The sequence below is a fragment of the Opisthocomus hoazin genome, chromosome 9 (assembly GCF_030867145.1).
Source record: "Opisthocomus hoazin isolate bOpiHoa1 chromosome 9, bOpiHoa1.hap1, whole genome shotgun sequence".
Lineage (NCBI taxonomy): Eukaryota > Metazoa > Chordata > Aves > Opisthocomiformes > Opisthocomidae > Opisthocomus > Opisthocomus hoazin.
This window is the reverse complement of record NC_134422.1, coordinates 38423798-38446479: the sequence shown is the minus strand read 5'-3', so window position 1 is coordinate 38446479 and position 22682 is coordinate 38423798. Positions and strand designations below refer to the sequence as shown.

The 22682-nt window shown below is 60.0% G+C and overlaps 1 protein-coding gene across 1 annotated transcript; it reads right to left on the bottom strand.

Annotated features, from left to right (window-relative positions):
• LOC142362437 (maestro heat-like repeat-containing protein family member 2B) lies at positions 1–17751 on the bottom strand. The gene is made up of 39 exons (XM_075431071.1): positions 17699–17751; positions 17468–17546; positions 16890–16966; positions 16665–16770; positions 15884–16006; positions 15270–15435; positions 14797–14895; positions 14376–14527; positions 13968–14111; positions 13438–13530; positions 13038–13122; positions 12813–12926; positions 12344–12417; positions 11781–11900; positions 10704–10811; positions 10351–10519; positions 9958–9998; positions 9540–9681; positions 8587–8639; positions 8072–8179; positions 7709–7828; positions 7410–7532; positions 7158–7280; positions 6950–7111; positions 6600–6722; positions 6478–6531; positions 6277–6344; positions 5797–5926; positions 5596–5691; positions 5023–5127; positions 4688–4811; positions 3640–3749; positions 3050–3202; positions 2077–2222; positions 1684–1846; positions 1200–1393; positions 647–784; positions 336–447; positions 1–150 (listed from the first exon to the last, which is right to left on the bottom strand). The coding sequence occupies exons 1-39, from the start codon at positions 17749–17751 to the stop codon at positions 112–114; spliced, it is 4389 nt and encodes a 1462-aa protein (XP_075287186.1). The 3' UTR covers positions 1–111.
• Positions 17752–22682: the final 4931 nt, after the last annotated feature.

Genomic DNA, 22682 nt, shown 5'->3' with positions numbered 1-22682 from the left:
GCCACCGGGCAAGCGATACGCTCTGCTTCAGGCAGTTTTTGGTGAGCTTTATTGAACTCCCTGGTGCTGGCTGGGGCCAGGTGTTGCAGAAGGACTCCTCCAGCGCCCGCCTCACCCCTCGGGACCTGTCACACCGTAGTGCTGTAAGAGCTGCAACGACACAAGGAGCACCATGGGGACCTGGTCCCAGCCAGGCGCTCCTCTGGCTGTCCTGCTCCAGGGACCCTTTCTCCAGGGATCTTCCCCCAAAAAAAAAAAAAAAAAAAAAGACATCCCAAGGAGCAGTATCTCAGTCAAACCCCTCTGAACCCTTCCTTGCCGACCCCCTGCCTTACCTCAGCAAAGAAAGCTACAGCTGTCACCCACAGCTTCGCCGAGTGGGAATTGAGCCATGCCGAGAGGTTCTTCATCAGACACGGCGATACGAGCTCAGCGCGGAGCAGGACGCTGCGCAAGGGAGCACAAGCGAGGGACACACAGTTACCCCAGAAGGCCACAGGCCAGGTCTCCAAACCTCACTTGCACTGACGCAGACACTCTTCTTCTGCTCAGGACAGCTTCCCAGGCACGCCGGAAGGGTCCCGGCAGCCACTTCCCCGGGCACAGCTCCACTGGACGTGGCCAGATGCATCCCTGGGGCTCTTACCTGGTCAGGAGAGTCACCCCATCAGGGTGACAGAGGGGATTTTCCAGGAGAGCCCAGGCCGCCTGATTCGTCAGCAGCTGCATCCATTTGTCAGCCAGGCATCTGCCCAGCACCTTCTCTAAAGCCACAAGGAAAAGCCTGGGAAATGAAACCAAACACAACACAAGTCAAAACGCAGTCAAACAAAACAACACAACACCACAGCCACAAACCCAAAGAAATTGGAAATCACAGCAGGTTAGGGGAAAAATTCATCTGTGGCAAAGCTAAATACCCCTGAAATGATGCTTCAGGGCCTGCAAGACTGCAGCTAACGACACTGGCATCTTCTCCATCCCCCAAACCCACACAAGCAGCAGAAAACCCACGTCCCTAGCTGACTCCGTGCTACATAACCACGGCAACACCTACTACCTCTTCCCACCAGCGCTTTGCCAAGAATGATGCGGGTGCCCGCGAGGGGCACGCTCCTCCCGCTGAGGGTCCCATCAATGCACATGTCCTGGCAAGGGGAACTGAAGCCAAAGCTTCAAAGGAAGCTCCGGCTCCTTACCTGCAAGGCTTCTCCTCAGCGATCCCGCACTCGAGGAACAGCTCTCTCCAGGTGCTCAGGGGAGAAAGCGATCTCTCCTCACCCAGTGTTTCACTGGCCCACCTCAGGAGGCTGGGAAGCAGGTGGGGAAGCAGCCGCTTGAGCTCCTCTGTGCTCCCCAGAGCTAGCACCACCTCGGAGATGGCATGGGTGATCTACAGAGGAACATGACGGAGAACCACCTGGTCAGGCAAGGCCTTTTCCACCAGCCTGGTTCCCTGCCTGCCTTGGGCAGGGTGCTTACTCTCCACAATCGTCACTTCTGCAACAGCCTTGTGCCTCAGGAGCACAAAACTGTCCCCGCTCCCCACACCGCAGGCCGGCCCAGCACAGCGCCCTGGGAGTCTCCACGGGCATCCACAAAGGGCACCCGACTCCCTCGCGCCGAAGAACGAGTTAGAAAGCAGAAGCGAAGATGCAGAAACGCGTCTGCTGTTGAACGTACCGTCACAGCCTCCAGAGCAGCGTGACGGCTGTGCCGCTCACAAGCAGAGTCCTCATCCTGCAGGCAGTTGTTCCCCACTCGGTTCAGTTTCTCTGCTAAGCACTTCAGGACCCGAGTCCCGATGGTGCTTCTCCCGAGGCTCCTCCACAGCTCCACCGTGTCTCTGTAAGGGAACAGACATTCACCTCTGAGCCTGTACCCTTGCAGTGCTGCAGCGCCCTCAAACCTTCTCCTCGTCTGCAGTGGGGCTTACAACGCTCCACTCGCGGTCCAGACACAAGCACAAGACAGTTCAGGCAGAAAAAAGACCTGCTTCTTAACCACCCCCCACAGCACAAGCAAGCTGCGAGGACTCTCTCTGACTACAGCGAGGGAGGTGGGTAGTGCACGTACCCGTCCATGGGCAGACCCTTCTGGAGGAGACAGCTGATCGCAGGCTCCCGGTGAGAGCAGGTGAGGAAGAACACCGCACGGAAAGAGAAGGGCCTGTGGGGGCTCTTCTCCATGTAGGTGTAAAGGGTCTGCAGGATTTTTGGCATCTGGATGGAAGAATGGGAGAAAGAAGGGCTCGGTGCATCCTTTACCCCTTCCTGCGGGGCCCAGGCACGGTCCTTCAGCACGTGAGCAATGCCTGCTCCCGTGACAGGGAGCCCAGGTCTAGCTCGAAACCTCGCCCCGTTCCACCCTGCCTGACCCTGGCTCATGGCCGGAGCTGAGCGTGCTCTTGGCAGTTGCACACGTGTGGCCTTGCAAGGCCACGTCTCTCCTTGCAGAGGAACCCAGGTCTCCAGGGACATTTTTCCTTGCCTCTACCCTCCTTTCCCAAAGCGCCAACCCCACGCAGAGGACCTTCCCCTGAAGGAAGGAGACTTTGTTTGTTTGGGCCTTTCAAAGGCTGACAGTGGAGAACAGGAGCCATGAAAGGGCAGGCACAGCACCAGGCCAGAGGCTCCCAGCCTCCAAACGGGCAGCAACTGGTGGCTAAAGGGCGGCCACCTCGGAGGCTGGGTAACACCCCAGCCGGGGAAAGCAAAGAGCAGGGTGAAGCGCGTCCCTGGGCAGCGAGGGCTGACAGTGACCTCAGAGGAAGGGCAGGAACGGCAAGGCGAGGCCTCCCAGTGACAGCTGCCTCCCTCATGGCAAGGACCTGGACTATGGGAGACGGCGGACAAGAGGTGCCCGTGTCCTTGTCACCAGACGGAGCGGACACCAGCAGCAGGTGCTAATGCACAACTCCAACCATCAGCAGCCCCTCGGCTCGGCACACCGGCGCTGTTTCTTGAGCCCGTGCCAACTGCACAGGGTGCAGTGCAACAGCCAACAGGAGAAAAGGCAACGTCGAATGGAAAAAAAAGTTCTCCTTTACCTCCGGGACTATTTCCTCGGTGGATTCCACCAGGAAGCGACACACCCACTTCCACACTGCCTTCACACACGTGGGTCTGACATGCCTGAGGCTGTCCAGGACAGCGGTCAGAAAGTCTCTCGCCTGCGCTGGAGGGATGTATTTGCAAATGGCCTGGAGAGAAGTCAGGAACAGAAAAGACTGCATCACAGCTCTGCTCCAGCAATGCGGCAAGGACAGGAAGCTGGACAGGACTGCCAGTGTGGCAGTCATGGAGGGGGTGAGGGCTTGATCCTCCCGCTGTGCACACAGTGCTGTTTACATCTGATGCAGCCAACTGATGTGGAAGCGTCTCCCCCCGTGTTGTTTGCTTACAGACCACAGTTGTGTTCTGACAAGAGCACTCACTCACTCACTCACACACACACACACAGAGGATCTGCTCCAGCATGCCTAAAGGGCAGTCCTGCCTCAAAGCCTCCTCCTGCTTGCTAACAACAGCCGTCCTGGGCAGCTCGCTCCGGAGACAGCACGAGGCTCTGGAGGGGAGCAGGGGGATGTGCAGGAGCCCCGGAGCTGGGCCGCCAGCCCACTGCTTTGGGGCCAGTTACCTTTGCTATTGCGACACCGTTCTCTTTCAGAGTCTCGGGCTCTGGGCTCCTCAGCTCCTCACACAGGCGCCTGATCTCATCTGCCCCAGACACCACCTTCCTGGTCTTGGCTGAAACAAACACCAGGAGAAAAGAGGAGTCATGTCTACGGAAACCCAGCCTCTGGCCCCGGATACTGTTCAAGGAGAACCCAAGTGGTGGCAGCGAAGGCCACAGGGAAAGCCAGGCCCTCCTGAACTCGGTGCAGCAGGGTTTCCTGAGCTCGAGAAGCGGCTGACAAATCCCAGGCTGGAAAGATCCCTCTTCCTCCCTGAACTATTTGCTGGGGCTGCAGGGTTTCAGCAGCCACCGGCCTCTGCTCCCAGCAGCTGTGTCCCTGATTCCCACACAGGCCACCTTCGTCTCTGGGACTCGGGAAAACTCCCTGGGACTTCCCCAGCACACGCAGACCCCGCTGCCTGAAGAGGAAAAGGGTGAAAGACAACCCTTTGCAGCACGCGCCAGGCCTCCTCCCCACCCACTTTGCTCTGGGCAGCAAATTGGCTTCCCCTCTTGTGCTCGGCAGGAGATGTCTTCCCTGGCAGGGGTGAGTTTGGAGACTGCCTGGCTAGCTGCCTGTCTCTCCAGGCTCAAGGGAGCGAGCAAAGGGGAAGGCATCCTCTGAAACATCAGGGACTTCATCCGAGCAAGGTGGCTGACCAGCCTCTGCCTCTCCTGGCATGTGGAGGGGGACAGACGTTGCGGGGGACAGTTCCCAGCGTTGGCGACAATGTCCTGCCCTCAGACAGCAGCAGGGGATGGCCCTGACCACCCACCATCACACGTGCTCCGAGGAGGTGGGACTCAGCCACTCTCTCCCAGGGACCCTTCCTGAGACGGCCAGGGAGGCAGAGGACTTACAAGCTGGGGGCACAAAACCAGCCGAGCACCTTGTCTCCCGCTTCCCTCCCGGGGACGGGGCCGGGCCCTGCAGGATCCCGGTCGTGCCAAGCCAGGAAGGGAGGAAGGATCTGGTTGAGCACAGCTGGGAAGCGCCCGCTCTCCTCACCTTGTATTTGGAGAAGGTAGGCAAGGCAGAGCCACGGCCTCTGGTGGATCGTGGCAACGCAGTCGCAAGTCAGAGTGCCCAGCAGTCCCACCAGGGAGCCGAAGCCATTCCAAGGACGTCCTCTCTGCAGGGAAGAGCAGCAGGGAAAGGGTCGCAGGCAGCCCCAGCACCCGCTGGCCTCTGCCGCCCATCCCGCTCCCTGAGTGGCCACTGGCAGAAGGGCTGCCCCGTGATCCCAGAGCCCCGAAACCCAGCACCCGGCCAGGCCGGGCTTTCTTCCGGGGCCATCAATGATGGGGAGGGGGCACAGTGGGACACAGGAGGTCCCTACTCACCATCAGCTCAAATCGCTCCTTGTAAGCTCCCAGCACATGGGCTAAAATCCACAGGGCTCTCTCCCGCTCCCATTCTGTCCCCGAGGTGAGCCAGTCCTTCAGCACCTGGGGCAGGGCACGTCTCTCTTACAACCGGCGTCTTTCTCTCCCCAAGATCTCTCTCCATCTCCCTCCTTCTCTGGCCCCTTCCTGGCGCAGCCCCCAGCCCCACCGAGCACTGGCACTGCTGTCTCCACCGCCCCGCTCTCCCCCGCTGCCTCTGCCCTCAGACGGCTCTTGCCTCCCTGCCAGCGGCTCCCCACTCCAACCTTCGCCCCCGGCTGCTCTCGTCCAGCTCCGGGCTGGCTCCCGGCCTTCCCTCTGGCACGGCCCACTTCTCTGCCTGTCCTGAGGCCACATGGCCGGGGGCTCGCGTCCCCCAGCTCAGCCCCTCGCCCCGCACAAACACACAGCCTCAGAGCGAGGAGCCAAAGCCCTGCTTTCCCATAGCAAAGGTATCCACCTCTTGCCACCCTCTGCAGACTCAATGCCCTGCCCCTCTGACGCTCTCCCTCTTGCCCCAGGGCTACTCACATCGACCACGTCGTCCAAGCTGGTCGAGCTTGCCTCCGCCTCCAGCAGAGTTGCTATGAGGTGGCCCAGATCTTGCATGCATCTGCTGTGCAGAACCTGAAGGCAGGAAAGGAGAGCTGAGGTTCTGCACCATGGGGACGGCCAGGGCACGCTGAGCTGGGAACCTGACCCAGAGGTGGGCAGGCACTGGCCGCTGGGTACCTGAACGTTTACAGCTGCCTTCGCTGCCTGCCTTCCCTTCTGCCTCTCAGGCGGATAGGACACGACACTGTGGCAGCACACTGCCAGCAGCTTCCGATTGTCCTCCTGGCTCAGAAGTGGCCTCAGCTTGCTGGCCAGAGGAAAAATGAAGAGAAAAAAGAAAGCGGATTTACTTGCCCTCTCCAGCGTGCCTCAAAGCACAACTGGGTTCCACCTAATCAAGGGCCCCAAATACAACACCCCCAGCCCACGCCAGCAAGCCCTGCCTTCAGCTCCAGCAACTCCTGCCTCTGCCCAGGCAGTGGGCAAACCCCCACCCCCAGGTTGAGGAACCCCCGGGGCTCCCTTCCTTCGGGAGACCCCCACAATGGGGAACAGCCTCCCGCTCCACAGCCCCAGCAGCTCCCGGCCCCAAGCTCAAGTCACTTGGGCTGGCTGGGGCGCACTGGGAGGCCCCAGAGCCCGGGGAACAGACCTCACCTCAACTTCTCCAGGGGCTGCAACACTCCATGCACCAGGGAGTCCCACGGCTCCCTCTCCAACCAGTCCTGTGAGGCCCAGAGACACAAGCACAGAGTTGGCAGCCCGCAGGGGCACGGGACAGCCCTCCCCTGCTGACAGGCTTTGACAGACGCTGCCCCGTCACCCCCATGGATGCCCCAAGGCACCCAAGGGCCCCACCAGCTCGGGACACAGCTCCAGCAGCTCCCACCAAGCCGACAGACCATCGTGCCTCTGGGGAAAGCAGAGCATGGCGCAGCCCCAAACTCCCCTGTCTCACTGCCCCAGCTACAGACACTCACCAGCAGGGTCCACATCACCTTCTGCTTCAAGCCGAGCTCAAAGCTGCCGCAGTCGCCCACAGCCTGGATGGCACTGCTGACCTCAGTGACGCTCTGCACCAAGGCCAGCTTGAGCTGCCAGTCCTGAGGGCAAAGAGAGCAAAGCACCCCTTGAACTCTTGGAAGGGCTGAGGGGTGCAAGAGGAGCATGGGCAGAGGGAACCCGTGGGGGGTTTGCATCTGGATGGGGAGAACAAACCCGTGCTTGGGGGATCTTTAGAAACAGACCCACCATCTCGGTATGCCCCAGCCCCGAGGGGCTGGAGCGAGGGCACCCAGGCAGCCCTGCCCTGCGCACCCCGAGCTCCTACCCTCTCTCTGGCTCCGCAGAGCTGCAGAATGTTGCCCACAATTTCTTTCTCCACGCAGGCGAGCAGCTGCTCCTTGGGTGCACACAGGGCTATGCTGCTGTAGGTGTGCATCAGAGCAGCGCAAGTGGCCTGGGCTCTCTCCTTATTCTGCTGCTGCTGTACCTGTGTCGACAGAGATGCCCCAAGATGTCAGCCCCAGGACTGCCACGGGCTCCTGCGGCAGCTCCTCGTTCAGCCGGGCACCTCCCCGCAGCTCCCCGAGCCGCCAGCTCCGGGGCCGGGAGCTGTTCCCATCCCGCAGCGTGGGTTCTCGCATGGGGATGGGGAGGAGCTGCACCCAGCACAGCTCTCGGGGAGCTCTTACAAGAGGCCTTCTCTAAATGCAGCTGCTGCGGCTTGGGGAGAAGGGGAAATCAAGCCAGAAATGGAAAGCTAAACAGCAAAACCCTGGATCGTTTACCTTCCAGCCCGTGGAAGTCTGACACAGCCAGTCTCCGGTGAAAGCGGAGGAGAACATTGTCACCGTGTCCAAGACCAGGTGGAAGTGGTTCTCGGCAGCACGGGACACAACAGAAATCATGCCCTGCAGCCGCAGAGAAACGAGGAGTCAGCTCCAGCCCAGGCACTCCGCCGTGGCCAGCGACAACGGCCAGGTAGGACGTTGCAGCAAGGGCGAAACGGCAGCAACGGGGAAGTCAAGGAGGCCTGGAGCAGGGCCAGGAGCAGCAGGGGATGCTCAGGACATGGACATCGCCTCACCTGGGCCTCAGGCAGCTCCATAGGGTTCGCCTCCTGAAGGAACCTCAGCACCTCCCCACGGACGTGTCCGAGGTCCCGACAAGCCGCCAGCGCTGTCCCGAGAGCCTTGTAGAGGAACAGCTGAAAGGGAAGAGGCCGAGCCTGAGCTGCAGTCATGGCCCGACCCGTCACAAGAGGGCTGGCCCCAGAAGGGCCTGACTGGCCCTGGGAGCGGGCGAAGCCAGCCATCACGCCGGGCTGTAGCCAGCCGCTGGGGCAGCCCTGGGGGACGCATCTTTTGGGGGAGGGGGAACGGCACGCAGTGGAAACCCCCTGTGTGGGCAGAGCATGGGCACCAGCCCCGGCGCGGGGCAGGGGACATACCTTCTCCCAGGAGCCGGGGACAGAGCTGCCCAGCTGCTGGCTCAGCTCCTGGCTCAGCCCCACGGTCCAGGCCCCGTCTTCGATGGGCTCCAGCGACGCTCGCAGGAACTGTGGGGAACAGGAGAGGACGCGAGTGTTCTCCTGGCCCTGGCCGGGGCCCTTTCCACGCCCCTGTGTCCCGGGACACTGCGCAGGGACAGCTGCCGGGAACGGCAGTCTCTTCCCCCACCCCAGCCAACCCTCTTTTCACCAGCCTCCCTCCTCTCCCAACACCCCCGGCACGCCGGACACCGAGGAGGCGGCCGTGGCCAAGGTGTGTGCTGCAGCGTCCCAGGGCACTGGCCATCAGCTGTGGCGTGTGTGCAGACAGCAGCTCCTCCGAGCGGGCAGGCACTACTGCGGGGGTGCCACGGGGCGTTCTGCAGGTGCCCCCACCGCCCGGTGCCGGCACAGGCAGCCCCGAGCTTCCTCCCACAGCTCAGCGCGCTCCCTCTTCTCCCCCAGGGATGCTGTACCTTCAGCATACGCTCCTCCCAGTCTGCAGAGTCCAGGGAGACCTCGGTTGTTCCTGGAAAGCAGAAGGAAGCAAAACCCTTGCTGCTATTGAAGCTCACAGCCAAGAAGAGCCCAGTAGTCTCCTCTGCGGTCACACGTCCCAAAAGTCCCAGGCCATCAGGCTGGAGAGGGCCTGCGAGCACCTACACCACAGCCCTTGGGAGGCCACAGACACAGGAGGGATCCCAGGGGCATTTGTCAGAGCCACTGAGTCAAGCTGGGGAAGGACGCGCAGACCGCGGCTGATCCCCACTGCCTGACTGCAGCTCCCAGAACAACTTGGACCACTGAGTGCCAGCACACACCGGCAACACCCGTTTTCTCCTGAATCACCCACCACTTTCTGCCCATTTCATAGAATCATAAAATCATAGAATCAAGAAAGTTGGGAAAGACCTCTCAGATCAGCAAGTCCAACCCTCACGCCAACACCACCACGCCTGCTCAGCCATGTCCTGAAGTGCCACATCTACCCGTTTTTTGAGCACCTCCAGGGATGGTGACTCCACCACTTCCCTGGGCAGCCTGTTCCAATGCTTCACCAGTCTTTCAGTAAGGAAATTTTTCCTAATAGCCAAACTAAACCTCCCCTGACGCAACCTGAGCCCGTCTGTGGCCCTGGGAACTTGGCCCTCCGAAGCCTGGGAGCTGCAGCCCCTCCAGCAGTACCAGTCCAATCCTTGCCCTGAACCCCCACCAGGACACGGGGGTGCCACCGTGACCTGCTGTCCTAGGGGACACCAACGGCCCCGTCCATCCACTGGGCCATGGCTGCCCCCAGCCTCAGCACTGGCTCCCTGGAAGGCCAAAGGCTGCGGAGCAAGCGCTGAGGAACTGGGCCCCATTCCCCCCCATCACGCTGGGACGCTGCATTTCCCTGCCCCTCGTCCCTCCCTCCCCACCCGCGCTTCACCTTCCAGGTACTGCAGCAGGGGCGGCATCTCGGTGGCCCACACCGCCGCCACGGCCCTGTGGATCCTGCCGTGGAGAGCCTGCAGCAGCCGCAAGGCAGCGGCTGCGCGTTCGCCGGTCTTTTCAGGAGCCGCTGCCAACACCTAGGCGAGGACAGGAGGGAAGGGTCGCTCCTGCCGCCGCAGCCACAGCTTCTCCCGCCACGGAGGGAGGGAGGGAGGGAGGGAGGGAGCTCTGCGGGCGGCCAGCGGCTTCACCAGGGTGCTGCCGGCCCCGAGGAAGGAGGGGGATCCCCGGCGGGCTCAGGCGCGCTGCCTCCTCCTCGGGGGTCCCGGCACTGGCCTCAACAGCATCTCTGCCGTGGGCTCTCCCATCACCCCCGGCCAGGAAAGTTCTTTCCTCAGGGCCGCGCTACTCACCAGCAGTCGAACCAGCAGGGCTTGGGGAGTCGGCAGCCGGGCTGCGGGGAGGAACAAAGGCTGGATGAGCGGACGAGCCCCCGCCGTGCCCTGCCCCTCGCACCTCCGATACCCCCGCACAGGGCTGAGAGCGGCCGTGCTGCCAGGGCGCTGGGCCAGGGGCTCCCGAGGGCTGCCCAGCGGGAGATGAAGGCAGCTCCGGCACGGCCGGGAACAAGCCCCGGCTCCCCAGAAGAGCCAGGTCTCTGCGCCGGGCAAGGGGCAATGCAGGGCAGAGCCCCCCATGCCCAGCAGCAGAGCCTGCCTCTGCCCTTTGGCTCTCCTGCTCAGGGCTGCGGAGGAACACGGAGACACAGACCGGACCGGCCCCCAGCCAAACCCAGCGGCACTCACCAGGGCTCCCATCTTGCTCCGGGGAGTTCACGGCATCGGGCTTCTCTTCTTCCTCGTGCCCCGCTCTCTCCTGCCTCTCCACGAGGGCTCGGAGGCAGCGGGACAGCGGGATCAGCATGCCGCTGTACTGGGCTGGCACCACGTACTCCAGAAGCCTCGGCCACAGGAGCTGCAGAGAAAGACCAGGCAATTCACCACAGCGGCACTTCCACTCCGCTCGCAGACAGAAAGGATGGTTTGCTTTTCCCTGAGCCTCGCGCGCTGCAGCGCACATCGGGGAGAGGTTCAGGGCATGGGGAAAAATGCCCTGAAGGGAAGAAGTGGCCGCTGCAGCGGGGCACAGGGTGGCTTACCTTGGTCATCCCTCTCAGAGAGACGTCCAGCGAGCCCACGATTTCCATGCACAGGGCTTGAAGAGCTTGTTCCTCCGGGTTTTCCCAGGCCAAATGGCCTTCTGCCACCTGCAAGACGCAGTTGCCCAAAGCCCCGTTACTCAGCTCCCAACCGACAAGGCTCAGACATGGCCCTCCCAGTGCTCCTGCAACAGCCTCCCAGGACCACTGACCTCCTGAAGGAGGACAAGGACAGCCAGACCTAGCTCAGGGACCAGTTCCCAGATGCTGGCAAGGACTGGGAAGTCTGCGAGCAGAGAGATGCTGCTAGTCTGCACGGTCCCTCAGGACCCAAATGCTGCTGTCATGCCAGTGCAGCACAGGTGAGGAACGTGCCCTTCAGCGGGGCTCTTCTCACGGCCAGACCTGGTGGCAGCAGGTCCGACGGATGCGGAGTGGAACCCAGCAGCCCCCTCCTGCACCCTGCTCCCGAAGCAGAGCCAGCCCAAGCCCTGCAGCACCGCGACGCACGCGTGTCGAAGATCCTCGGCAAGTCAGCGGGAGGCTCGGCCATCCCCAGCCTTCATCTCCTGGGCACCCAGCTGGAAACGCTCACCGAAGGGACTGCCAAAAGGCCTGTCCCCATGCCAGAAGGGACACGGGCCCCCAAGACTGCTCTCAGACGGGCAGGGCATGCTTTGGAGGGCCCCAGCACAAGAGCCCCACAGAAAGCTCCTCCAGCCAGGCCCACCTCCCTGCACTGGCTGCGTTTTGCTGATCATCCATCAGCATCTAAGGATGGAGGATGTCCCCTCCCTACAAGGTCCCTCCCTTCGGAAGGCAGCTTTGCTCAGCCCGTGGGCTGCACACGCAGTCCCGGGTGGTACGCCCAGGTGCAAACCCACACCACCCACCGACGCCTCCACCGACAGCAGCACAGACACCCATGAGGAGCGGCCATTTGGAGGATGCTCCGATGGCAGTGCCGGCGACGACGGCCCTGCAGTGTGGAGGTCTCCACGGCCAAGGATGCCCGCAGGAGCTCTCAGCACAGCCCAGGCACTGGGCAAAGCCCCGGCTGTCCCGCTCTGCCCTTACCAGTCTGCCCGAGATCCGGCCGAACTCGTTGAAGATGTGCCCCACCACATCCCATTCCTGACAGCTCTGGGAGCCAGAGCTCAGCAGCTCCCTGATGAACTCCACAACTGCTGTCTGCACCTGCCAGGGGAGACCGTGGTTACCACCCTCCTGGTCAACACCTTCGCTTGGGAGCCGCCTTAGTGGCTTGCAGAGAGATGGTGAGGGCATGGCAGCAGCTTTTGCTCCGCAGCTCAGTCACGGACTTTAGCACCTGGCTGCATGTGCATTTGCCCATCCGTTGTGACCTCCCCACCCCAGGCTGCCAGCTCTCCCCAGGGAGGAGACAGCACCCACCACCTGGGCAACGTGCTGTCACCTCCCCAGGCACTCCAACGCTGCCCACGCCAGCAGCAGCATCACCTCTCACCATCAGCTCTCCGGGGAGCACGAGGAAGCAGGGAAACGGAACGGTCGCCCAGGTCAGCCCCCAAACTGCCGCTCCTGCTACAGCCTCACCAGGCTCTGCCCCCAGGGAGAGGCTTTCTCTGCCGCCCTGGCAGCCCCTTCCCAAACCAGCTCACCTGGGCACTGGGGTTGCTGCACACCGACCGCACGGCCTCCACCAGCTGCGGCAGCTGCTCTCTTGTTGCAGGGTCTGGAACAGACACGGAGAGGTGCGCACTGAGGCAGAGCCCCCACGGCACAAGGCACCCCTTGAAGCTTCTGAGCTTTTCATACGTTAGCGGGACAGAAAAGCGGGGCCCAAGTCTGACTTCACAGGAGGCAGCAGCGTACCCAGAGCAACTCCGTTTCTAGAGGCACGGCTATTTTATAGGGATCAAAAGCTACGGTAACAGAGAACTAGAGAAATGGCACGGGTACAAGCAGCTCCTGCGCCCACCAGCCCGCCTGTGTCACTGAGCTTGGAGCATCAGCTCAGCTGGGGACCTGCTCTTTGCAGCTCCTTTCGGGTGCAGGTGCACCACTTCCAGCCTCTTCCTGCTCTCAGCCCACCAGCCCCAACCCCCGCCTCGCGTCCCAGGCACTGACCATCAGAGCGGGCCAGTTCTCTCAGCAGGCCCAGAGCTGCCACGCGATAGGCATTGCTCCTGCTGCTCAGCTGGCAGCGCAGAAACGCAATCGTCTCCTCCGGGTAGGTGCGGGCTGCAGAGAAGAAATCACGTTCTGCGTTAGCAGGCAGCTGCCTCCAGCTGCTGAGGACTGGAACAGAGCTGCCACGGCACAGCGGGGCATCGCCCAGCCTCCGCTCCTTACCCAGCAGCACGATGCAGCGGGACAGCACTGCCTTGCGACCCAGGCCAGGCTCTTTGGTCACATCACAGAGCCGTAGGAACAAAGCCTGTTTCAAAGAAATTCACGTCAGCGCAGAAGGGGACTGAAAAGAAGCAGCGCTGCCTGCCCTCCTCTCCCAGAGTCCTGCCACTCGGCCGAGAGGCAAATGGCCCAGGGAGCTGGGCTGCCCCTCGCTCCCCTTCCAGACAGCCAGGACCAGGCCTCTTGCAGCCTGCAGGCACCTCCGTGGCACCGGGATCACAAACCCTGGCGTGCTGCTGGCCTGCGGGAAGGTCCCGGCGGAGGGACGCCCTGCCCTGCCCTGCCCTGCCCGCCGGCAGCCTTTCCCCTCCGCGCAGTCCAGCGTGCGGGCTCCCCTTACCTGGCAGTACACAGCCGAGCTGATGGCCAGAGCCAAGCCCTGGGGGATTGGGCTCTGAAGTCCCTCCAGCGTCTCCAGCAGATAGCTGAGGTTCTGCAAGAGAATGGCGCAGCAAGAGGAGGCTCAAGCCACCTCAAGCCACTTGCGACGGGAGAAACCCAGCACATCTGGGCTAAGGGGAGTCCCTGTCACCAGCTCCCAGGGAAAACCCCAAACCCTCCTGCACGGGGCTTCGTTGCCCTCCCCTCAGAGCAGCATCGGGACTGGACACAGCCCTGGGCATTCGAGCAAAGCTCTTCCCGCACGCACAGCCCCAGGGAGGTGGCAATGCCAGAAGATGAGCCTCACGGATGTGACGCTTGGCTCCCTCCTGGCCCCCCCCTGCATTGCCCTGCTCTTGCCCCAAGAGCGCACGCAAGCCTCAGGCCTCCTCTGCTCTCCCTGGTCCTTCTCAAAGGCCTTCCCAGGTCCTCTGGGCACTCGCACAGACCCACCCGAGCAGCCACGCTGGGCCCCACACGACTCCTCACCTTGGTGACCTGGGAGGTGTCTCGCACCTCCTGATATTGCTGCAGGAGCCAGAGGAACGGCTCCCAGGCATGGTATCCGTGCTGCTCCCCGTGCAGAAGGGCCACCGTCATGGCAGTCACTGCCCCGAGGACAGCCTGCTTGTCCTGGAGAGGGAAAGGAGAAGCCCTGCTGGGAGAGACAGCCTTTGCCCATGCTGCTGCCCCAGCCCTCCCCGAACAAAGGCCCCAGGACTCTGCTGCTTCCCCCCAGGGAGCCCCCAGACACAGGGCGGCAGGCTCCCGGCTTGGGGGGCTTCCTCGCCCAGACTGCTCCCTCTCCACCCTGCTCGCACCCCGCCGCGCACAGATGGGCCCGCTGACGTGGACATGCCCGCTGCGGCCCCAGGCATGGAAAGCAGCACTTCTCACCTCTTCCTCCTCGCAGTGCAGCAAATTCGCCACAACGTAGCGGAAGACCGGGTAAATGTCTCGGCACAGCCGCGCTTCCCGACTGCGAGGGAAGGGGCACTGCTCCCGGCTGCAGAAGTATGCGGTGACCCCTTTCGACCACTGCTCCACAACTGCACCAGGACAAAGGAGAAGGGAGCACATGACAGTCTGCAGCAGGGAGGGGACCTCTGTGCAGTGCCGCTGTGTCCTGCCCACCGCAACGTCCCAGGTTCCCCCTGCTCCTTCTACACACTCACAGCGCTTTGGGATCGCCAAGGCCTGACCTCACCGGGGGCTGACGCCCACCACGTTCCCTCGGAGACCGCACGGAGCCATCAAAGGCCACCCCTGCCCCGGCAACCCCGGCCAAGGAGCTGCTCACCACTACCCTAACACTCACCGCTGCAGAAGGTGCGCAGGATCCGGCCGCTCCCCACCTGGCTCAGCATGGCGCGCAGGGCCAACAGCGTCATTCCCACAAAGGGGATGCACTGCAGGGCTGCGGAGAAGGCAGGGACAGAGGGACCGAGGGTCAGCGAGAGACACGGGAGACTGGGGTCAATCTCTGGCAAGGCTGGGGCTGCCGGGCCATGCCAGAGGGCATGGGGAGGGCTGCATTCCCCAAGGGGGACACAGCAGGGAAGCTCTCTGGGGAAACAGGGAGGACAGTGGGGGGCACAGACCCCACGCGTTTCTCTCCAGTGGGTTCCCACCCTCCAGGAACCGAGCTGCTGGCCGGCCCTGGCATGCAGCGGGGAGGCTTGGCAATTTCATAGCCCCCCAGCCCAACACAGAGCATTTAGGAAGGGGGAGGATCCCTGCTGCCCACTATCGCAGACCCCGACCCAAACCGGGAGGCCAAGGGTGCCGTACCGTAGCTGCGGGACAGTTTGCCTAGGGTGAGGAGCACAAACTCCTCCGGAACCTTCCCCATGGCCTTCAGGTGTCTCTGGAGCTCCGACATGACAAAGTGGAAGTGGGAGCGGGCCAGAGCCACCAGGACATCGCTAGCAGCCGTCTTCATGTCGTCTGTCACACCCTGGAAAAGCACCACAGGTTCAGCACTCCTGAGGAAACGGCTGAGGCACTCGCACAGGCTGAACGCCCCTGTCTCCCGTGCAAGTCCCCTTGCTGCAGTTGTGCTCGGGCCAGGGCGTCCGCTGCCTCTTGTACCCCGGGGCAGGCGAGCAGCTTCTCAGGGAGACGAGGGACACTTCTCCCCGGCACAGCCCTGTGCTGCTGCCTCCTCTCCCTCTCTGCGGAGATGCTGGGAACAAACTGTCGCAGACTCCAGACCCTCCCCCGTGGGGCCTCTCCATGGGGCTGCTGGGTGCCCAAGGTTCTTCATCAAGCCAGGAGGAACAACCTTGAGCTGAACCCAGCTTGGTGGGAATAACCGAGGAACATCTCTGCGCTGCTCTGTATTTCCCCAAAACCCAGGGGCGTAGGCAGGCTGCTTTGGTGGCCTTGGAAGAGAACAAGCTCACCTGGGCTGCCCGCATGTCGCTGGATGCCTCTGCTATCAGGCGGTTCACGATGCCGCCCGGCAAACGGCCATCGTCTCCCTGCAAGACGCTCTCCAGCTCCCGGTATATCTCCACTCGGTCACCCTGAGGACAGACCAAAGGGGAGGGAGCGATGAGACTTGGGACTTGCTTTGTCCTCGTTCCCGGCGAGCCACGAGAGAGACCTGCTGCCCCACAAATCATCTGTGTGCCACGGGCACGAGGGACCAGCTGCAGGCATCGCTCAGGACAGACACAGCCAAGAGCAAGATCTCCTGTGGCACCTCCGACACCAACAGAGAGCCAGGCAGGGAGACCAACTCCACCAGGGTAAGAGGCCATGCAGGAGCCCAGAAAGCCATTCCCGAGGCCGGGGAATGGCGGAGGTCAGAGGGAGAGCGCCAGACGAGGCAGGGGAAAGTGTGGGAATGAGACCATGCCCCGAGGAGGGGAAGCCACGAGCACCCTGCACCTTGGGGCCCCGGCGCTGGGACAGTTCCCAAACCAAAGCTAAGGAGGGGCCTTGGGTAAAGGCGCTGCAGAGATGCTGGGGGTTACGCCAGAGGCTTTGCCTTGCCCAGGAGAGCGCTGTGAGCTCCCAGGGAAAGGAGGGAGCCAGGGAGCAGTGGCATTTGTCCAGCTTGAGTGGCAGGGACGAAGCGCCTGCGGGAGGGCAGAGGTGCCGTCAGGCGAGATCCCCCTCTGCCGCTGTGCCGGGGAAGCCAGGGGCAGGGAGGGGGGCCCTCAAGCCCCCTGGCCTCACCTCATGGTCTTGCAGATGCTTTAGCAAAGTCCCCACGACCTCCAAGGCAGTGACGGCCACAGGGACAGTCTCCTTCTCCCTGCCTCCATCCTCAGGATGCTCAGGTCTGCACTGGACACAGCAGCACGAGCAGAAGGCTGGAAGAAAAGAAAGAAACGGTTCGCAGGCTGCAGGGCTTCCAAGCAGGGAGGGGTGAGGATCTTCACAGCCTCCCCCAGCACTCACCGCCCGTCCTGGGCAGTGGTGGCAAAAGGGCAGTCAGTGGGATGAGGGGAGGGAGCCTTCCGCCCACTGCGGCGCCACTGGGAAGACCACAGTGGGAGACTGGGCCCAGTGCCAGCACAGCAGTGGGGACCCCGAGCTGGGCAGGGGATGGACGTGGGGCCCTGCCCCATGGGAGAGGAACAGGAGGGCTGGGCAGCCCCAGCTGCCCCACGGAGGGCAGGCAGAGGATGGAGCCAGAGCGCTTTTTGGGGTGAGAAAGGAGGGAGCCCCTTTGGATTTTACCAAATATAAAATTAAGCCCAGAGACAAAGTGTTGATCAAAACATGAAAAGAAGAAAGTTTGTCTCCTCGATGGGACGGACCTTATCTTGTTTTATTGACTACAGAGACTACTGTCCGAACCGCAGAAAAAGGTTAGACTCACACATCACGAATAAAGAAGCCAGTTCATGAATGGAAGAGTTACAGATAATCTTCCAAAAGGATAGATGTCTAAATTCAGTTGCGATACCAGTAATTGTGACTGTAACCCAATAGTATGTGCTCAATGCAGCTACTGTAAAGAGTGGTGGTATTACCATTTCCCCGGGAAATAACGCCCCTAAAGGCTTATGCCCGAAGTGTGAACATCTTGAGCGTATAATTACTGAACAAACACTAAAAAATTAATAGCAAAAAAATCATTGAATCAAATGGGCCACAGTGGTGGAAAATTGTTCATACAGGGTAATAGAGGTAAATTGCAAAGTAAAACTGTGACTGGGAAAAGGGAGTGTCACAAAAAAAGTCAGGTGCCCTACTGTTCTTACCATAACTGAGAAGCAGTCAAAGCTAAGAGCTGGGAAGCCATAAAAAGAAACATGAAGGGAAACAAAGCAGATGGGAAATCCCAGGCCACTACCCTTGCTGTCGAGAAGAAAAACAGAAAACCCGCTGCCGGAAGCAACCCGGTAAGCGAGGGAGACAGAGGGATAAAATGGATTCTAGGGATACTGCTTTTGGTCTCGAATTTGAGGGAATTGACCCAAGATGCCTGTTCTAAGTGCTATCGACTGACCCGGTATGGAAGAACAGTGGTACGGTCACTTTCCAAAACAGGTATGTTGAGATATACTGATGGAGGGGGAGTACAAAATCAATATAAAGAAGAATTAGTTAGAAATGTAACCAAACAAATACAGCACTCTAAACAACCAGGCAGGCCACCTGCGAACATATATGATAAACTAAAACAAAGACTCAGTGAATGGGATCTACCCACCCCAAGTAAAAACCTGTTCATAAATTTAATACAAAACACAAGAATTAAATATAACTCGTTGTTGGATTTGTGAAAGCTCACAAATGACTGAACAATGGCCCTGGAGAGGAGAGGGACTAACCCCAAAACAAATTCTATTGTAGAATCAAATACACACTACTCTCAGAGAGAAGAGACCTGAGGGATAGCTCTTAAGCCATGAAGTAATTGGTCAAATTTGTATAGCCAGGGAAGAAAATAATTTCACTAAATACGTGGGCCACGTCCCATGTAAATTGGTATATACCACCAACTCTACGGAAGGCAAGAGAGGTTGGTGAAAAATTTAATACCTTAGAGTGTTGTCTAAACATAGATGGTAACGGAGAAGCCATTACAAAAATTACTGATGAAACAGAAAGAATTGCTCATGTGCCAATACAGAAATGGAACTCTATTTTATCTGATAACTGGTGAGATAATTTGTTTAACGGAGTTTGATGGAAAAAGTTAAGATTCATATTATTATACTCTGTTATAAGACTTTTGCTTTTACCCTGTATGATTCCATGCTTTATTCGGTTAATTCATTCTGTTGTTCAAGGGATGCAGATTTCAGCAATACCAATGGATCCAGAAATGGTTCAAAGGGGAAAAACCCATTCCTCGGTAATAATTAAAATGAAGAAAAGGAGCCCACTCCGGTTCAACGAGGTTTAGCTCAATTTGAAGCAAGAACACGAATCAATGAGATAAAGAAAAAAAGATGGGGGATTGCAATAGACTACAAGATGACTCGTGTCGAGTGCACATACTGTGCAACTGTGGAAACTAGCATAATGTGAAATAACAAAACTGCAGAAGGCATGGAACTATAGACAGGATATCTGTGGGTTGGAGATTGGGCGAATATGGAAGTGCAGTGCGGTTAGACACTGGGCTAACGTATACTGCTTATGCAAGATGAGCGGGCAGCGGTGGGGAGGCTGCGGCAGCGCGCCAAAAAAGGACGTTTAGAGGACACCGAGGAAGAAGAGACTCTTCATCCCGGAGACCACCAGAGGAACTATACAGACCACCAACATCATAAGACGCATGCGCAAAGAAATTATGCCGTGTAAGCGCAGAGAATCAAAAGAAGGAGGAGACTTCGCGGAAACGAACAGCTCGGAGAGAATATAAAGACCGCCGGTGCCACTAGAAGGTTTGTATGTTGGTGGAGCAGTGACCCCCCGCGCACCCAGCGCTGTTTGCTTGCTTTTTATTGCCTCAAATATTAATAAAGAAAAAAATAATGCAAATGGCGTATTGTCATTTATAACAAGACCAAAGTCAGCTCTCCTCCAGTCCAGGGCAATGAGCTTGCTGTGCGCCCTCCTCGCTGCCCCAAGGATCTCGAACTCCACCATTTCACAGTCACTGCAGCCAAGGCCGCCCTTGAGCTCCACGTTCTCCACCAGCCCCTCCCTGCTGCTGAGAACGAGGGCCAGCACAGCACCTCTCCCCGGGGACTGCTCCGTCACCTGCAGGAGGAACTCATCGTTACCACAGCAGCCCCCCACGCTGCAATGCCACCTGTCCCTGCCCTGCCTTTACCCCTGGCCCAGCAGCTCTCCGCCGGCTCCTCACGCAACCCCAGGCGCCGCGGCTCCCCGGCCCCGCCCGCCATTCCGCCGCTGCCTGAGGAGCGCCCGCCGGCCCGCCCTGAGGGGCCCCGACCCGCGCGCACGGCCGCCCGCCGCCTGCCTCCGCGCGCCTCCCGCCCCAGCCGCCGCGCCGCGCGCCGCCCCCTCGCGCTCCCTCGCCGCTCTCTGCGGGCAGGCGCTGGCCACGCCCCCTCCCCTCAGCGGCTCCGGCGGGAACCGGAGTTTTCTCCTCTGCTTCGGCCGGGAGCAGAGCGCTGCGGGGGTCCGAGGAGGGGAGGCCGCGCCTGGCCAGAGCCGAGCACGGACGGGGGCTGCAGCTGCCCCGCCCGGACGCACGCATCCCCTGGACGGGACCGCATGCCCTCTCTCTGCCCAAACCTGCCAGGAGCAGGGAGCTGGACTCAAAGATCCTCGTGGGACCCTTCCAGCCTGAGGTATTCTATGATCCCCCTTTCTGCCTCTGCTCAGAAACAAGACAAAGTTCAGCCTGAAGCCCCGAGCTAACAGGCTTGGTTCACCTTCAGAGAGGACCTACTCACAAAGCAGAGGGCACATTTTCCTGCTCTGAAACTGAAGAGCTCCTGCAGTCCCAAGGGAGGGCAGAAAATAAATCCCAGTCAGCAAATTACAGTTATGAAATTTGCAAGGCAACCTTCGTTTTGTCGGGTTAAAGGGAAATGTGTTCTCAAGCCAAAACCTAGGTGGAAATCCAAAGAGCCACATCCTCTCAAGACACATGGCCACATCACACCTGAATTAAGTCAGTTTCAGCTAGAAGAAAGCTTAGGAACTGCCACTCCCTGCTCCTGATCTTGTGCAAAGGTGGAAACAAAAGACACCACACAGGGCATAAAAGCACCTAACTGGTATCTAATGTCACCCATCTGCTTCTTTGGGGCACTCCTAGGGACACCAGGTTGCTTGCAGCATTAGGTGTCAAGAGACTGTATATAATAAAAGGAAAAGAAAAAAACAAACTTCCAAGAAGATGCTGAAAGGACACTGGTTTTGCCAAGTTCCCCTACAATGATTTAAAGCCAGAACAAAATCATGGCAACAACAAAACCCTCTTCCCGATTGTGATGGAGAACATGGAGGAGCTGTAAATGCAGAGTAGTATCACAGACAGGTGCAGAGGAGCCCAGGACTTGGAAAAGGCAAACAGGGCTGTCAAAACAGCCCGAGCCGAGTTCGCTGAAGTAAGCTTTTCTAGCTAACAGCCCGGGCAAGGGGATGGAGCGCACGCTTACAAAGCCTGCAGACCCCACCAGTCTGGCCAGGTGGAAGAGAAGCTACAGAGCAGAGCCGCTTCTCAGAGGCTGGAGAAATGGGTTGAACAGCAAGGTCTACGGTTCTGCTATGAAGTTAGACCCAGGCAAATATAATATTTTGCCCGTCGGAGGGAGTAACCCCCCATGCCAGGGCTGGCCAGCTGGCTGGGGAACAGCTTTGCAAAAATGGGCTGGGGGTCCTGGTGGGCAACGAGTCCAAGAGATTGCAGCCAGCTGCACCCTGGGCTTATTCACAGGAGCATAAGCAGCAGGTGGAGGGAGGTGATCATTCCCCTTTAGTCAGCTGCTTCCTCGATGATGTTTCTCTGGGGCCAAAGGCATTGGAGAGTGAAGCAGGTCCAGGCTCCATCCAAGTGTGGCTTGTGTGTTGGTGGAGATGGTGCCCGCACCACTGGGGACAGAAGCCCCAAGCCGGGTCACAGGCTGCTGCTGTGCAAGCTCCCCTCCGCTTGGGACACACACTGGGGCAGACCAGAAGGAGACCAACGCACAGGGAAGCTCCACTTCCAACACCATCAGCAATTTATTAACCCGTCAGCCAAGCAACTTCCAGTTCTGACAATGAAATGTGAATGCCCAACCGCACCACGGCCTGAACACAGGCACCTGCTGCGCTGGGGGAAGGCTGGAGCCCAGGCACCGGGGCTGTGCCCTGACTCTCACCACCGCAGTGCTTTCCGCCTCACTTTCCCCTTTTCCCAAGTGGGAACGATGCTGGTGACTTCACCGGCGAGGCTGTGGGAAGCCAGGTGCCTCCAGCCGGGGGACAGAACGCTAAGGAAACTGAGCAAAGCACTCCTTTTTCCCATCTGCCTGGGGGAGGACTGGTGCCCTTCCCCTCCTGGCACAGGCTCCAGGACAGAGAGCACTTCAAAGGCAGTCGCTGGCAACCCCAGCACAGAGGCCGGCTGAGCAGGGATTGCGCAGTGCACCCCATCACGGTGCTGGGCACAGGGGAGGCCCCAGATCCCACACTCCTGCTGCAGACAGCCAACCCGGACAGCACGAGGGGAAGATCAAGGGAAGATCAAGGCAGCCCCCAACACCCCCACTCATCCCCCGGCTGCCCTCCTTTCCACCCCCTTCGAACTGCTGTGTCCCTCAGTTCGTCCCACCCTGCTCCCATGTCCCCTACTCCACCCAGTGCCTCCCTTTCCCCCTGCTACCCCCACACTGTGCCACCGGGCAAGCGATACGCTCTGCTTCAGGCAGTTTTTGGTGAGCTTTATTGAACTCCCTGGTGCTGGCTGGGGCCAGGTGTTGCAGAAGGACTCCTCCAGTGCCCGCCTCACCCCTCAGGACCTGTCACACCGTAGTGCTGTAAGAGCTGCAACGACACAAGGAGCACCATGGGGACCTGGTCCCAGCCAGGCGCTCCTCTGGCTGTCCTGCTCCAGGGACCCTTTCTCCAGGGATCTTCCCACAAAAAAAAAAAAAAAAAAAGACATCCCAAGGAGCAGTATCTCAGTCAAACCCCTCTGAACCCTTCCTTGCCGACCCCCTGCCTTACCTCAGCAAAGAAAGCTTCAGCTGTCACCCACAGCTTCGCCGAGCGGGAATCGAGCCATGCCGAGAGGTTCTTCGTCAGACACGGCGATACGAGCTCAGCGCGGAG